Genomic DNA, 14,832 nt, shown 5'->3' on the forward strand with positions numbered 1-14,832 from the left:
CTGATCATGTTCAGTAATGTGTGTACAAGTAAAAATCAGAATCATACCTGTCACACCTATTTATAGAAGTTTACATAGCATAGATTAACTGAAGAATTGACAACGCAAAAAACTAAACATTAGATGTTCTTAAAAATAAAAGCTCCTTTACCGAAAATATCTCACTACCTAGCCTTCTATGAAAAAAAAAAAATTGCACAAAACTCAACTTCAGTTGAAATGCAAGCACTAAGTATCCTTGCTTTCAAGTCCTCCTTCCGCATTTAAATGTGAGAGTTAATAAAAGCTCTTAACAAAACTGAAACTTCAAGTAAACCAGTTTGTAATTAAGTTACAAGAAGACTATTTTAATCATTACTAGACAATTGTTACGTAAAAACTAAAAACATCCTGGGAAAGCAAGTAGAATTTAACGAACTTGTTGTGCAGATTCTACCAAGGAATCTTTGATTTTTCATTTCTTGTGAATAATGCAAAATCAACGTTCAATATGAAAAATGTGAAAAGTAAGAGTTAGTCCTGGCAAAACCCTCTATAACTACACTGGAAAAATATGTAACAGAACATACATTTTGGATATCCTTGTCATCAGCGATACTCGAAATGTCCATTCAATCAACAAATTTTCCTAGTACCTGTAATACCATATTTTACAGATTTTCGTCTGTACTGTAACTCGTACATTTTAAATTTTTCATTTGGAACGTTGATTGTTCATTTTTTGTAACATACTGGAAAATCATGTGTGTTCTGGAAAAATCTATGATGAGAAGTCTTCATACATGACATATACGCATTAGTGAAAATGTTCCATGATACAGAAAGGAATGCAAACATATGCCGAAAAGTCTGGAATAAGAAGGCACTTTTTATGTAAACAATCTGAAGACAAAGTAGTTCCTGTCCTCTTTCTCTTTTCCACTCTGAAGATAGACAACCATGTTATTTCTCTTACACAATAACAACGCGTTCCGTTTCAGGGTGTTGCGGCGCATCTCGACCACGACCAGTTTTGTGTCTACGCGCTTCACGTCCACCATCCCTGTCTTTAACGTGGCGAAACCAGTTCTGTATTACGGAATGCACTTCACATTCAGAAGCATTCAATGCGTATGGGCTTCCCCGAACTGCACCTGAAAACAATTACAAAGAAATTAGTGTTGCGATTCTGTTAACATATCCTAAAATATATTACATGTAAAATACAATGTGAGGAAATTGATACACTCTTCAGGAAATCTGTGGAGCAATGACTTTTAAATTTGATCGGCATACTACAATCAGGAATTAAATTCTATGCTGATGGATTTTTTTTTTTTTGCCTAGCTCCTATCTAGTACCTCACATACTTTTCGGGAGATTGGGACAAATGCATCTGATTCACTGGACTAACCTCGTTGAAACGTTTACGCCGTCTACTCTGGGAGGGTTATTTATGTAACTATAGTTGTCCATTCACGGGTGGGCTTTGGTATAGTTATTCTTAAATAACACTACCTTATTATAGGAAATTGTTGACTAATATAAAGCAACGTGTTCTTACGTGATGTTATCAATCACCGGTAGTTATTTTTGTTTTGACTCAAGATTAATTTCACAGGATTCAATTAATTTTTAATTACCGAGATTTGGATTGGCCGGGATAGTAAGAAGGTGACAAGAACGCCCTATTAATACGGTAAGATTGGGACATATGCTTGGTGCTGCTGAGGAAAATCCTGGAAAATCTCAGCTAAGATAATCTTATCCTCTTGATGCTTATTTCTGTCTTGCAGGTATGTCGAATTTATGGAAAATGGTGTTCCGAAAGACGTCAGTTGCATTATTGTGTATTCCATCTATAGATGTGCAGTTCGGCTAATTGTTTGAACTTCCCCTGCTGGATTTTACAGCAGTATTTCTTCCTCCCCCTATACCTCTTTTGACCGCATTTACGGGGTTGCAATGTCGCAGCACCCACTGTGTCTCGTGTCTCTTACTCTCACTCCCAATACTATCACTAATGTGAAACAGATGCCAGGCCTCCACATTTCGCTATAATCGAGCATAATATATATGTATAAGAAAACTATATATGTTGAACAGCAACCTTCTAATCACTGACTGAGAGGACAGCGTTTGGAACTGTGGCAACTAAGTACCCCACGTGGACTTGACGAGCGGTTGTCAAATGCTAGAAATGAGGGTTCTAGTTGGCCATTTAGTTATCGGGGGTGTTTTCCACAAGTTCTCGCGGACGATGACTTATTTATGGCACTAGCCCCTACACATAGAAGGCGGCATCCTTTATATACAAAATGCACATGTATAGATGGAATAGAGATAATAGCAGTAATAGGTATATTGAATTTTTAATTTTTTAAAAGGCTTTAAGTAGCTTTGACTCACACCGATGAAACCCACGCACACGGTGGTTCTTCAATACAAAACCTACATGGCACGGGCCGGGATCAAACCAAGGACTCTATGCACCAGAGGCGAGCGCTCTACCAATGAGCCAACGCGGCTCCAGTAAATGTACTAGTAAGAATGCTACCATAAAAACAACTACAGCCTCTAGAGTACAGACGGTAAAGGTAACATATTTGTCATAAACATATTTAGGAACAAGCACAAGGAATAAAAAATGAATACATAAAATTCATCCTGACAAGTAACATTCCAACATGAAGTATAACGTATAGAGAAAAAAACTTCTACAATGCAGTACATGACATTAACTTACACTAAAATAGTCGTTAATGTTGTAAGAAAATTACTTTATTATCCTATTCCACCTAAACAACAGCAAAACGAAAAAATGTATGTTCAGCAATTTACAGTTCCAGTAAAATCATAAAAATCTGATGACGCTAATTAAACGCAGCCAGTCAATCAAACCATCTAAATTATGCAAACTAATTCAACTGGATCCAGTCACAACAGTAACTACTTGCATGCATAGTTTACTGACAGAAATCGTAGCATCCACACCCGCGACAGATGCTTTTGTTGCATGCATGCATGCGGAGTTCACTAGTAGAAGTTGGAGAGCGGTTGCTCCTCAACGGTTGGAGGGCGGGACTATCTGGGGACCTGACAGTCAAAATATTATTTTCTTTTCATTCGTTACAGTATGCAGAAAACACATTATTGGTATTATTAATGTTACCTATTAATTTACAGTCCAAACATTAAAGCTGAATGAATTTCCTTCTATCTAGCCTTGGGGGATATACGGAACCAAAAATGCATTTAAATCGCACGAGAAAAATGCACCTTGACAGGAATGGAACAGGAACTGTCCAAAGAATCTGAAACAGCAGCAATATTTAACAGTCGAGAGTTTGAATATATTTTAGAGTCCTTCTGCAACTTTGGTTCAGACCGGATGGATGCATGGTGATTGATGGAATGGAAGATGGGGGGAAGGAAACGGAGAACTCCTAGAAACCCCACGCACATAGTGTCCACAAACCCGCATGGCATGAACTGGGTCCAATCCGGGGTCTCCACGCACCAGAGGTGAGCCATTTGAAGTATGTATCCTACAGCTTTAAAAAAGTTAAAATTTCATGATACTTATAGGGGAACCCTGATTTGAAACTCGCTACACACAGACAAACCACCGGTGAGGCCTTCCTTACAGAGTATTAGAATCCTACAACTGAAAGCATCCCGAAAACTCACCTAGTAGAATATCCATCAATTTCAGGTGCCTGAGAGGTTTCTTGTTGTGCTTGCCTGTCCAGTTAAATTGAAGTGCCAAATTATTGCAGAATAGTTTTTCCAATATTCTTCGTACGATGTGTTGTACCTTTCTTCCTCCTACAAGGCTCAGTTGTAGCTCCTGCAATAAAAACAATTAGACATTTAGAGCGAAATTTGACGTAGATCACATGCAGAAGCATATCATTTGATATATAGATATGAAAAACACGAGTAAAATTGCGTAATATTCGCTGCCAGGAACAATTCAAATCGTACATATTAATTGTCTATGTACAAGGACACAATCAAAAGATGAAGGCACACCCAATTTCGAACAAAGATGCCCTCGCATGACATGAAGATAAATATGTTCGTTATCTTCACCTTCAGCAGGTAATGCAGGTACAAGATGCTTCAATTCTGTTTAATGCTTTGCAAAATGCAACTTCATAACCTACTTGAACACACTTAACTGACTGCATAACGTACGTACGCATTTAATGCATGCACTTAATGTGTGTTCCAATGCGCTGCTCGAAAGTTTCCTCAAGGACATACCTACTTTTCCGAAGAACCAACTATCACTTACATGTCACATGCAAAAACTTCTCAACGGTAAAACATCATCAGTGAATTTCTGAGAAAACTTTACATGAAATTGGTATGTCTCCAGAACCTATTGCACTTTGGGAAAATAAAGTGAAATCCAATATGAGAGACGTTATGTCTAATATGCTATACAGATGTACTACTTGAGCTCATGCAGGGTGTCTACTAAAATTCCAAAATGAAGTATCGTGACTCTTTGTGACCTTTTCTTTAACAAACCGTAACATTTCGTAACATTCTCAAGAGTGTATTTGGGTGCAAATTAGGCCGAATTTTCATGCATGCGATAGAAGCGCGTTTTTCTTGAGATTTCATAGTGTCTAAAGCCGACCATATACATTTTTGGTGGTGAATTTGGACATTTTATAGAACAAAATTTTTAAATCTGTACTTATATTTGTGCAGATAAAAAATCGTGACTCAAAAGCTAACTTTCGCGACTGTCATAAACGTTTTCGGATTTCGTGACCGATAGACACCCTGTCATGTATGTAGTTCATTTGGTCGCATTCATGGCCTCACTTGTTTTAAAGAAATTAAATGGGTGGGTCTGAGCTTTCCAGTAATTGTGTAGATGAAAAAGCTGTAGACCATAGCTATACATAGTATTGTAGCGCCATTTTGAACTTTTCAATATACTTTAGTATGTACTATTTCGAACTTAATTTATTTAACGTCTCTCAGCAACTTTGGTTTAAGCCGATGAATGTTGATGGGATGATTGGTGGAATGAAACGAGAGAACCCGAGAAAACCCACGCGCACGGCGTCTGTCCATCAAAGTCAACATGACACGACCTACAATTGAGCCGGAGCTTGACGCAGCAGAAGTGAGTGGCCATACATTAATTAGTACCACAGATATTTTCTTCCGAATTATTAGAGACATGTTTTGAGGTATTCAAGGTGTAAATGACAACTTTTCCTCAAACATGAGCGTGTTCCATATCTTCGAAAGCTCGCAAGATTTCATGTACAATAAACTTCATTTCAGCTTAATATAGACCAACAAAGAGCACTGTTAACCCCTTAACTGTTTATGGCGTATATATACTCCATAACGGATGCTACTTTACACTGTGTAGTTTTCTTGCGAAAGTCGCTTCCACACTGCGTAGTTTTTTGCAGTCGCTTAGTTCACCAAGAAATGGCTCTGCTGTTTATCCTGAGATGTATCGTTCTTCTTCTTCTTGCTATACTACTACTACTACTACTGCTGCTATTACTACTAATAATAATGATGGTATAAATATACCACATTGACTTGACACGTAGTCTTCCGTTTCAGGCACTGCTATCGGCTGAAGGAATTCCACTCTCTTTCGCTAAGGCTCTCTTGCTTAGCAGCTGCTGAACCCTTATTGGCTCAACGCGTGGGTGTGAGCTTTAGTTCGCATTTTTGCCACGGCTCAAGACATTTTGGCAGCACAATAGTATTATTAGTAATTGTATTATTAGTTGTTATAATAGTAAAGTGGAGTAAAGTTTACGACTGTGCTTGCTGCGGTCGTTATGTAATGTTGTTACTAGTACTACTCACCTGAGAAGTTTACAAAGAAAGAATAAGGATTACGTAAAACTAATTGTATTTACAATTATGTGATGTTTTCTGTATGAAAAAAAAATTGTAAACTTACCAGAATCTGCTCATTGTCCGGTGAAGATAGTAACCACTCTTCCACTCTATTAATGTCCTCCACAGTTTTACAAGGTAGTTTTATGTATTCAGGGAAAGATCTACTAGCCTCTGGTTTGGGAGCAAAATTTTCTATAATAGTTTTCTGCTGCTCGCTCACTTCTTCCAGCTTTCTTTCAATTTTTGCAAGGTGGCGGGAAATCACTGCCAAATAATTTTCGTCCAATTCGAAATGCCTTTCATTTGAGCTATGATCAACAGCTAATGAACTTCCTTCACCTAAAATTAAAATGGGATAAAAATAATGGTCGGAATGCAATTGAAAAATACAGACTAACTTACAAGATGAGAGCACAGTTTGGGAACATTGTTGTCGAATCAGTCTTCCAGTAGTGGTACTTCAGTATTAGTGTTTTATTAAAGCCCTGGCGCGCACTGCCAAGACAAAATAGCGAAAATCTTCCTAAACTTAGCCACACATATTACCACATTTTACACGAGATATTCTCTCGACCACAGTTCGAAGTGGAAAGAGCAGAGGCTATATGTTCTATTTCAATTTTGACTTGGCATACCGGCTAAAAATGTTGAAATACAGTGAGAGTACGTTGCCTAAAAGACTGAATGACTAAAAACCAGTCAAGAATTTCTTTGTAGTTACGGGAGAGAGGGACATGGGGTGACTTTGATCCCCTACCAACAACTTTCTGAAAAAATAAAAATATTCGATTATTTTGCATTATAGAGAATAACAGGTTTCACATACTTTTTTGAAGAATGAATTTCCTGACTCTTTCAGATTTTCCCCGAGTGTTCACAAACAATTCTCCGTCCTCTTATTTACTTTGTTCTATATTGTACCTATTACAAGCAACGCTAAAGTTTCAAGAGTTTCTGTGTTTCAATGAGAATGGCATTTAATTTTTAACAGCCTTCTAATCACCCCACTCTAATAGCCATCTATGCTTCTGACTTTATTAAAAGATACACAAACACAGTTTACACAAAACAGTAATGAATAATTAAACAAATAGAACTTATCCTATAGAACTCATGGCTTATCACTGTAATGAAAACCTAATATGTTGTTTGCATATTAGGAACTGTGAAGGAAGAGCTAGGTTTATCATAAGAACACACACATATATATAGAATGGATAGAAATTTTAAGGGTGAATTCCACGCACTAAAACAAGAATAATGTTCTTCTCAAAAAAATTCGAAAGTTTCGCAGCTAGACCTGTGTAAAGCTATAGTGGCGTCGTTATAAATGTCGTAATATCTCTACAAATAATGACGCAAGCCGTACCAATTTAGCAAATCACAGCGGAAGTTGTAACCAATGGCTCTATTTTAGCAAACTTTATGGTCGGATAATGCTGCTTGAATTTCTTCACATGCCTTATTAAACCATACTAATATTGTGACAAATGAATTTATACGTAGGGAAAATTCTGTATGCAGCACTCCTTTAATCAAAAAGTTTGCTGGAATAGATGGATTGGATACACCTTCGGGTGTGATTCCCTAAAGCGAAAAGTCTTGCCTTAACTAGATGTTTTATTAAAATGAAATCATGTACCGTAATTTATCCATTTTTGTAAACATTGATGTGTTATTCTAGTGGTAGCTTGCAATGATTTAAACAAACTTACTGGCAGATGGTAAAGTCAGGTGTTCAGTAGCCCCGTTCCGATTCACAAGTTGGTCAGTCCTTACGCGAATATCCAATTCAGATCACGACCTGCTGCAATCTAATGGTGCACTTGGTGGTGTTGGGAATTTCAGTTGATGTTTACCTATAATTCGCATTCTTTTCTCATGTTCATCATCAGATCTATCTGAATCACTTTCCGAACAAGACAATATTCTCTTCCTTATTCTTCGTTTCTTCTTCTCCCCTTCTTCTATTGCGGATTGTAATTCTGAATCGTTTTCTGCTTGCTTCAATTTCTGTCTGGCTTTAAGAATGTCATCTGAAAAAGAAAGAGAGATAGATTTGTTATGAACAACTATTGTAATTTCAGACGAAAAGTTTCATTTTAAAAAATTCTATTGAATTATAAATCATATGAAAGCCTATTTCAGTAAATTTAAAATGCGCTTTTATAGATGGGGTATATAGACTTCATAAATTTTAGGTAGCCATACAATGGTGTCTCAAAATTGAAGGTGAGTATACGCCGAATATCCTCGTATTCCCTCCATTGCATTCTTGGTATTATCTATAAAATCATATGAAAGCCTATTTCAGTAAATTTAAAATGAGTGAATGTTTAGCTCTCTAGCACAAAGAGTTACAGATATAGATATATTTGTGTACGAAGGTGTATCAAAATTTGGCACTTTCTGAATTCTCAATAATTTATATTTCCAGAACCAGCGCGGCTCGATAAATCTAAAATTTTGGATTTTTCATACCCTCCAAAGGTAGTACTAATGTAACAAAATCATTGAAATCTGCGATGGGAAGGCATTTTTTTTTAGTTAAAATGGTTTGATTTGACGTGAAAGGACTCTCAAATTTAAACTTTGATTCTAGTACGGATAAAGGAGGTGGTGAGCAGAAGCAGAATATTCAGTTTGTAACTTCAGTTGATCATATCGGTGACTACACAAAACAGAGAAACACCTAAAAGTCCTAACTGAAAATTTACTCCATAGTAGATGACAGAAAATACTGCAGAAGGCAAATTAAATTTCGACGGGCTAGAAATGTTCCAAGTGAATTTTGATGAAGGACTGTTTTTAAAGTTGAAGTACTTCGTAGAGAATGCTATACCAGATTTCTTGGGTCATGAAGCAGACCGAAAACATTATCCACGAGAAAACTCAATTCGACTTCTTGGGCAAATCTTCGCAAGAAATATACTAAGTCATAAAAATAACTGGCAACTTTCAAGATCAATAAGCCACATATTATAGGCCCTACTCGCCATATTCCATACAAATCGGCAGTGGTAGTGCGGGTTATGAACTAGGTTGACTTCTTATGGAATGACTCACCTGTACTGTAGAATATTCTCTTGATTGGATACAATGTCCACTGTTCGTCTGGTGCAGCTTTTTAGCCATTCACCAAAAATTTATTATATTGTGTTGACAATTTACATGGGGGCCAGAAAGTTTCTTTTTTTCTGGGAGTGATCCATTCATCCCTCACAAGTGCAAGCCCACCTCGAGAACTTCTGTCAAATTCGACAACGTGGAACAAATATATTTTAAAACATTCATTTAAAATTCTTGTGCACAAACACTATTACCTGCCTTGTCAATAATGTTACTGCTATAGATAAACAATATTAAAGCATGCAATATAACCAGTTCCGCCCACTATATGAAAGTAAGGGAAAACGTAGAGGCACAATCAAAATTATTTTCACAAAATATTCTTAAAAATGCAAGTACACATTTGATTATACTGACGAATGCCTGCCCCCATGCGCGAGGCCCTTGGAAAGAATGAGTACAGAATGATTTCTGTGGTGCAGCATTACGCACCATGGTTATTTCACGAGCAGATTACGAAACGTTTTTTTTTTATTTCGATAGTAACACTGTAGGTCAAAGCTCCATGGAGTTGCCCTTTTACATACAGAATGGGTATGTAATTGTAATACACTCGCAATTCCTAAACCACAAATGAAAACAGGTGTTGCAAATACGTGGCGAGCATTTTTTACTAATTTCAGTGGCGAACACTTGGAGTTTGTAGTCCATAAACTAACGGGGACAAGCAAATAAGAGTATGGTTTAGGTAAGTTAGGTTTTTATACATTTACATTCTGATAATATTTAACGAGAACAATTTCGTGGATTATAACAGCGAAGCCAACGAAAATGTTCTCTCTACAAATTTACATTTACAGTGCTCATGCCTCGAGTGAGAAAGGAAACCGGGTGTTGAACATGTACAAAACTATTTATAGTGGACATATACAACTGTCTTACCACAAGAGCTATTTTCGTCAAGGTTAAAAAAAAAGAACATTCAATCGGGCTTTACCGAGTTCTTAACAAAACATGTGATAGCTGTGTAATTGCAGTACAACATTCCCTCTGCACTTCGTCGTTCGCCAGAGCACAACAGACTACTAAATTATAGTGTTCATTTTCTTTATCCTTCATCTTACGGCTTTCCTGTGCCTCTTTACATAACATGTCTGTTTCTTTGAATTGATATTAGCATCCTAAACAAGCAGATGAACTACTAAGGCCGGACGGAGTCTATAGTATTTGTTAACGGGCACTGGACGCAGTAAGTCTGCGTTCGATGGACACCGTCGAGACTTGAACCCGTGAGTAGGCGGCAGGTGCAAAGCAATAGATATTACCCTACTCACCAATATTATACGCTATACACCAATCCTTCTTAATAAATAAAAAAAAATCATTCATACTTAAATATGCAAAATTCGGCATATAACTATCACTATCACTACTACTGCCTATTACTACTATTACTAGGAGCTTTTATTATACTTTCGTTCGAAAATCAGGCAAATCAGGTGGACGGTCAACTTCAGAATAAATGTCGTTACAGATAGATAGCAATTAGGCCTAACTTCACTTACTGTCCTCCATAGGTTTCTCACCACCACTATGGTGGAAGAACATATAGTCACACGTATATCTACGTATTTCATCCTAAATACAATGGCTCGAGACTCCGAAAGTTATTCTCTTTGCGTTTACCCACTCCAACACACTTTCCTTAACATCACGTTTCTCATATAAATTTGACTTTACTTGGTGTAGATAAACTGATCCGAACCCAAAATCGTATTCATTCTGTTTAACGCAGTAAGGATCCTATGCCGATATAAAAATAGCCTTGTACATATTCAACCATAGGCCTACCTGCTTCCTTTCTCGTTCGAGATACAAAGACTATAAATGAAGATTTCCTAGTGATCACAATTTACAATTTTATTTTCGCTATTGAATCCACGAAGTCACTCCTGTAAAGGATTACGCAACTGGAGTAACACCAAGTCACTATTATTATTTAAAATTGTAATAAAGAATGACGAAAATTACCTTGGAATTACTCGAGCAGAAGGTTCTATCAAATTTTGACACATATCTTACATTTTCGGGTTAGGCTAGAGCTTTGTATTTCTTTTAACAGAACATGCACTAAATAAGAAGCTCCATTACTACTTGCAGATTGATTTCAGGAGGGCTCAGTAAATATAGTGTGACATATGGCATAAAAACTACAGTGCATAAAATATGAACCAACTTGTACTAGGTGGCCATTAGAAAGCACGAATGCTATCTAACCGAATTAGGGCAGGAGTGCAGCAGTCGGACCAGAGGTAACGAGGAGGTGCGTCCGTAGAGAGCAGGCGCGTCAGCGATGGGAAGTATATGCATGAACAAGTATAATGGAAGAAGACACGCATACAATACTTTCATCATTACTCAAAATTCGGGTTCACTCGAGCAAACGGTTCTACTGAAAACAAAATTTATAAGTAAAATACGGTGTAAAACACTTTTCATAAAAGTAGAAGATTGTGAATATGAGTAATACTGTTATTGATTATCATATTGAAATACATTTTGAATGGCAGTCAACGTATTCTAAGTGTAACTATTTACTGGAGCGGAAGAGTACAAAAATGCAAAGGTGGAAATAAACGGCGGAAACATTCAGTTCGTGTTAGCATTGGACGTTTGCGATGGAAGTAATGGAAACATACAATTTTATTACAAAGAATTGTGATAAAGCGCGTTATGTCAGAAAGTTTTTGCAGCGGCATTGTACGTTGAAACGAAAAATCTACTGTGCGAAGTGTGGAAAAAAGTAAAAATTAAGAACAGATGAATTTCTCCACGCAGCGGGCCATTTGTACCCGGGAAAGCAATGATGCCATTCTGAAGATAGGAATTATTACAATTATTTAAGTTCTTTTGAAGCTAAATTTATTGCTTATATTTTATGTATTTTTCCACTGTTCTCGCTGGTGCGTATGCCCTCTATCGCTGACGCGCCTGCTCCCTATAGACGCACCCCCTCGCTCGGGTCCCCTTGCTGCGCTCCTGTCTGACTCAGTTAGATAACATTCGTGCTTTTTAATGGCCACCTAGCACAAGTTGGTTCATGGTTTATGCACTAGCTCCTCATTTAAAAGAAACCTTAAAATACACTAATTGTGTGAAAATTTGGTTGAACCGTCTGCTCGAGTAATGCTCAAAATTCATTTCAAAAACTGTCCATTGACAGTAATTACTCATATTCAGACTCCCATCCTTCACGAAAAAAGTTTCACATTGTATATTTGGGTAAACTTTACATAACATGCTCCAGCTGCGCATCGAGAAATAAAGCCCTTTTAAAAAGTATAGTACAGTAGGGTAGGGTAGAGTAGAGTAAGATAGAAATAAGTAGGGTAGGGGTTAGGAACGGGTTAGCTTAAGGTTAGGTAAGTTTTGATCCATTTTCATAAAATTATTCGAGTGTAATCTCTCGTTTCTGAGTGAGTATACCTGCTGGAGCGGGCGTTGTAAAGTTAACCAGTAGGGTACACATGTATGTTCTGCATACACTTTTCCCCCTTCCACCCCCTAACTGCCAAAAATTTATGAAGCCACCACTGACTATTGTACTTTAACACCAGTATAACCCAAAGTGAGATTGAATATGCTTTTATGACATTTAAAAGTATAAAAACTTATAACTAACTTACATCTAAAACTTATAATTAAAACTACAACTACTCCTCTTTTATCCCATAATGAGCCCAAGTTAATGTATTTACCCCATCCCGTAATATGTATCTTTTATCATCTGAAGAATCTAATGCTAGCTTATGAACGGTTATACTATATATATCGTGCTTATAACTTCTAATGAGATTAAAGTCGTTTTCCTTTTTTACATTTTTAAATAAGCTCTCTTTATAATCATTAAACTGCAACTCTTTTGATATTACAGCTTTAGTTACTCCTTTAGATTTTTTCTCTTCTTTATTTTCTACTCTATAAGCATACATCTTTGATCTCAATCCAGTAAACTCTGTCATTATCTTACCTTTATTCTCATCTTTCATCTTACCTATTACTTTTTTGTTTATTAGTGGTAGTCCATATATGTTATTTTCCTTGTATTCACTCGTGTCAAATTGATCAACTATATCTGCTATATCTTTATAAAAGTCTTCACTTTCAATCTCATATATAAAGCTATCGGTATCCATATAACATAAATCTATATTGTTTCCATATTTCGGCTTCATCGTGTTATAATGAAAATCATACATTAATAGTTTTAATAGTTCTAATACACTCATACCAACATATATTGGCTTATTAAATGTCAATCGCTCTTTTTTCATATGTATAGCACACAAATTCTCTGTAAATGTTGTTCTGTAATCAAAATTAGGTTTTGCAATTAATTTTTCTACCCTTTCAGGACAGGGGCGTCATTTCAGACTTTGCTTGGGGGGGGCAAGAGCACCACCGACATAAGGCTTTCACGTTTTGTACTAGTATATTAGTAGACAATCGATTAAAGTATATGTATTCCTCAAACTCTTGGGGGGGCAATTGCCCCCTCCTGTCCTCCCTAAATGACGCCCCTGTTTCAGGATCACATTCTAATTGTATGGGCTGCCTCTTTCTAATAATTTCCATTGTTTTTCCGAATACCGAGTTATTCATGAGCTTATAAAAATCTTCTTCAAACTTTTTTTTAGCTTGCGTTCTCATATTTGTATATAAATCAATGTATTTCTTTAACCAGTCTGATTGTTTGAATTCTAGTACTCTATGCACTTTCTTTAATTTCATTCCAAGCGACATATATAGTTTTAAATTCCTATAATGAATTACATATCTCTCCTTATTATAAAGTGTTGTTAGTAGTTTTGATTGTTTAGATTCTGGTGGACACATGTTTCTGGAGCTAATGGTAAATCAGAATGTTTGTTGTGTAAATACTTCGGATATTCTAAATCTTCTTCTAATATGTATCAAGTTTCTGAATCATCCGGAATGTTCATTATATCTATGCAAGGTTTAATCCATTTAAAGTCTTTATAAGGCATGTATTGACTCATCGCCCACCCATATAAGTTGTTTGCGTCTAGATATGCTACATATGTTGAACACTCATCTTTATTATAATCTTGCATATATTTGTTGTTAGCTTTTACATATATTTTACTACATTGTGAGAATCCTCCTCGTATACCCTTTTCTAACATTAGTATTTTATCATAATCAGTTAACATTTCTAAGTTAATTTTAGTCATCCTTAACATTGCATACCACGTTGGACCCGGTGCTGTATAATACCAAGCAGAATCTAATCCATATGCCTTTAAACACACATCTCTAAAGTTTTCAAATATATCTGTTAATTTAAGGACATCTGTTTTGTTATAATGTTCAGTTAAGTCCCTCACTAACTTCAGATCGAATTCTTTACAAACTCGTACATGAAGCTTATGACGTTCAGGACTCATTTTTTCTCCTGTTAATCTGTTTGTAAATTTGTCTGGAGATAGTGGAACGGGTTCTTCTAATTTTTCAAATGAATCAACAAACTCAAATGGATAATCACCTTTAGTATTAACTAGATCAAGTTTATCAATCAGGAAAAACTTTAATGTTTCTCGAAATTGTTCCGCTTTTAAATTACTAGTTAACTCTGCTAAACTCTTTGGCATAAATCTAAATGAATCAACAAATCTTAAATTTATTCCATCTTTTTCTGGTCCTGCTGTTATATATTTTTCATATGTTATGTACCTTTCCTCATTATTAGCGATCAGTTTAATTTTATGTGTATCATAAGCTAACTCCTTAATAAACAAATGCGTATCATAACCAGTTAAATTGTGAAGAAATACAGGAATAAAGTTGGGATTTTTATAGTTTAAATTG

The 14,832-nt window shown here is 36.2% G+C and overlaps 1 protein-coding gene across 1 annotated transcript; it reads right to left on the reverse strand.

Moving 5' to 3' along the window:
* Window positions 1–759: 759 nt before the first annotated feature.
* LOC145689696 (uncharacterized) lies at window positions 760–11,018 on the reverse strand. Its single transcript, XM_081763893.1, has 6 exons — window positions 10,975–11,018; window positions 10,509–10,534; window positions 7,734–7,910; window positions 5,936–6,213; window positions 3,670–3,829; window positions 760–1,133 (listed from the first exon to the last, which is right to left on the reverse strand). Exons 1-6 carry the CDS (start codon window positions 11,016–11,018, stop codon window positions 952–954), a joined length of 867 nt encoding a protein of 288 aa, XP_081620019.1. The 3' UTR covers window positions 760–951.
* Between the last annotated feature and the right edge of the window lie 3,814 nt (window positions 11,019–14,832).

The sequence above is a fragment of the Thermobia domestica genome, chromosome 7 (assembly GCF_964235325.1).
Source record: "Thermobia domestica chromosome 7, izTheDome1.hap1.1, whole genome shotgun sequence".
Taxonomy (NCBI): domain Eukaryota; kingdom Metazoa; phylum Arthropoda; class Insecta; order Zygentoma; family Lepismatidae; genus Thermobia; species Thermobia domestica.